The sequence below is a fragment of the Chiloscyllium plagiosum genome, unplaced genomic scaffold (genome assembly GCF_004010195.1).
Source record: "Chiloscyllium plagiosum isolate BGI_BamShark_2017 unplaced genomic scaffold, ASM401019v2 scaf_4236, whole genome shotgun sequence".
In the NCBI taxonomy this organism is placed as follows: Eukaryota; Metazoa; Chordata; class Chondrichthyes; order Orectolobiformes; family Hemiscylliidae; genus Chiloscyllium; species Chiloscyllium plagiosum.
In genome coordinates this window covers 17,100-20,185 of record NW_025210693.1, presented here as the reverse complement: position 1 = coordinate 20,185, position 3,086 = coordinate 17,100, and the positions used below count along the sequence as shown (strand labels likewise).

At 53.0% G+C, this 3,086-nt stretch overlaps 1 protein-coding gene across 1 annotated transcript in view; it reads right to left on the bottom strand.

The window, feature by feature from the left end:
* Positions 1 to 243: 243 nt before the first annotated feature.
* LOC122546944 (GMP reductase 2-like) overlaps positions 244 to 3,086 on the bottom strand; it is a 19,740-nt gene continuing 16,897 nt past the window's right edge. The window contains exon 7 of the mRNA XM_043685556.1: positions 244 to 273. Coding sequence (XP_043541491.1) covers positions 259 to 273 — 15 coding nt within the window. The 3' untranslated portion in view covers positions 244 to 258. The remainder of the gene's footprint in view (positions 274 to 3,086) is intronic.

The following is a 3,086-nucleotide window of genomic DNA, read 5'->3' as shown; positions in this document are numbered from 1 at the left end:
TGGAGGGATGTGGGCCGGGTGCTGGCAGGTGGGGACTAGATTGGGGTTGGGATATCTGGGTCAGCGTGGACGGGTTGGACCGAAGGGCCTGTTCCCGTGCTGCACATCTCTATAAATTCACTAAACTATTAACAAACCAAACAAATCCCTTCTAACTACTAACTACTCCCCAATAAAACAGGATTCCAATGGTGTGCTGTTCCAATAAATACAAGTCCCACTTATACTTAAAAAAATATAGAATTCAGTCTCTCGAAATTACAGCCAGGTTGTGTGCCTTCCAGAATGTTATGTGACTTCTCCATCGGTTCTTCTATCAGGAATACGAACTAGTTCTGCTGCTGGTAGCTATTATGTAGATGGTGCCTTCTCTAAGATATAGATGAGGCTGTAAGAGCCAATGATTCTCTCTTGAGAGCTGAGGATTGCTGGCTCTGATTAATGGGTCCGATACTTTGTCCAATTGCCCCTTCCTTTTTATACCCGCGATGACGTATCAATATTTCTTACGGTAGGATCGGCCTTGTCTTGTCAAAACCATCAGATTTAAATTGAATTGGTCATTTGTTTCCTGAGTGCCCTGGTTCAAATTGATTGGCTAAGTTCAAAAGCCCGTCGCCTGGGTTAAAAAACTGCTGCTCGGCCTGTTGATACAAAATGTTTCAGTTCGGGTTCTCTGTGTACCCCCTCAGCTGCTGCCCACAGACATTCATTGTGTAGAAAAAGCACACGGCCTTTTAAAGGGACCACGCAATGCTTCTTCTCTCTCCTCCCCCCCCCCCCCCCCCCCCAGCACTCTACAAACACCAATTTCGAACCTCCCGCCTCCACAAATGTTCTACCCCACAACCTCGCGACGGGTTTACCTGCAGTCGGGCCTCCACCTGGTCCAGTATGGCTGGGTCCAAGGTACTCACTTTGCTCTGCAAAACCTCCAGGGTATCCTGGTGGGAGGCAGGGGAGGAGGAGGTGACAGAGAGACACAGAAAGCATAAGAGAGACATTAACCTCCGTACGTACAGGGGTTCTTCGGAGATTTTTTTAAAAATCCCTACAGTGCGGACACAAGCCATTCGGCCCAAAAAGTCCACACCGACCCTGTGAAGAATAACCCAAACAGTCCCATTCCCCTGACCCGCTTACTCAACATTTACCCCTGACTAATGCACCCTAACCTGCACATCCCTGGGCACTACGGGGGCAATTTAGTATGACCAATCCACCCCAACCTGTTCATCCCTGGACACTACGGGGACAATTTAGTATGACCAATCCACCCCAACCTGTTCATCCCTGGACACTACGGGGACAATTTAGCACGGCCAATCCACCCTAACCTGCACATCCCTGGGCACTACAGGGACAATTTAGCACGGCCAATCCCACCCTAACCTGCACATCCCTGGGCACTACGGGGACAGTTTAGCACGGCCAATACACCCAAACCTGCACATCTTTGCACTGTGGGAGGAAACCGGAGCACCCAGAGGAAACCCATTCAGACCCTGTGGGGGGGAACTCCACACAGATAGACAGTTGCTAAAGGCTGGGTTCGAACTTGGGCACCTGGCGCCATGAGCCAACGTGCCGTCCACAGAGATGTTACCCTACCCCTCCAGCTACTCCCAACCACTCCCCCCCCCACCCCAGCACCTTGTACCATCTCAGACGGGGAATATCTGCAGGGAGTCGCTCCCGCCGTGAGCGTTGGAGTGACCCATAACATCGTTCTGACCCCTTCCTCTTCACATCCCCATCCAGATGCCCCAACTCGTTCCACACACGCACCACCCTCTGTGTGAAAAAAGTTGCCCCTCTGGTCCCTTTGCCCTCTCACCCTAAACCGAAGCCCCTCTATACTCCCTTACTCCAGCCGGACAGCATGGAACCAGACCCTCTGGTCTGAAGGAGATAGACGCTATGTGCTTACCATCAGACAGGAGCCCTGCAGTCCTACGGTCAGAGGGTTCTGTGATATGAGAGAGAGAGAGAGAGAGAGAGACAGACACAAGAAATAAATTTTTTGAAATTAGTTGGGTCTGCCTCATTTGCGTCCGGCGAACACCCACAAACTCTCAGGACGGTTTAACCTATCAGTCCCTCAGCACCCGCGATCCCCTCCCCACCCCGATCGGATTACAGAAGGAACCCCTCGTACCTGTCTCTCAGAATCCGCGCCCACCGCCATCTCCAGTTCAGCCAAGCGTTTCTCTAGTTCCGCGACCTGACGTCGTGGGAGGGGGGTGGCGGGGGGGAAGAGAGAGGGAGAGTGTTAGAAAACAGGGTTCCCTCCGAAAAACACATAACAAACGCTTTTCTCTTCCCCCATCCCACCTCATTTTCACTGCGCTAACACGGGCTTTAATTTCACAGCGATCGTTCCGTTCATTTCCCAAGTTGGCGGTGGGGAATGGTGGCACAATTTCTCAGGGGTCAGCACTGCAGCCTCATGGCACCAGGATCACACCCTCGGGGCAACTGTCTGAAGTTTGCACATACTCCCCGCTAACTGTGTGAGGTTTCCTCCGGGTGCTCCGGTTTCCTCCCAATGTCCAAAGACGTGCAGGTTAGGGTGGGATTGGCCGTGCGAAATTGTCCCGTAGTGCCCAGGGATGTGCAGGTTAGGGTGGGATTGGCCGTGCTAAATAGTCCCCGTAGTGCCCAGGGATGTGCAGGTTAGGGTGGGATTGGCCGTGCTAAATAGTCCCCGTAGTGCCCAGGGATGTGCAGGTTAGGGTGGGATTGGCCGTGCTAAATAGTCCCCGTAGTGCCCAGGGATGTGCAGGTTAGGGTGGGATTGGCCGTGCTAAATAGTCCCCGTAGTGCCCAGGGATGTGCAGGTTAGGGTGGGATTGGCCGTGCTAAATAGTCCCCGTAGTGCCCAGGGATGTGCAGGTTAGGGTGGGATTGGCCGTGCTAAATAGTCCCCGTAGTGCCCAGGGATGTGCAGGTTAGGGTGGGATTGGCCGTGCTAAATAGTCCCCGTAGTGCCCAGGGATGTGCAGGTTAGGGTGGGATTGGCCGTGCTAACTTGTCCTGTAATGCCCAGGGATGTGCAGGTTAGGGTGGGATTGGCCGTGCTAAAT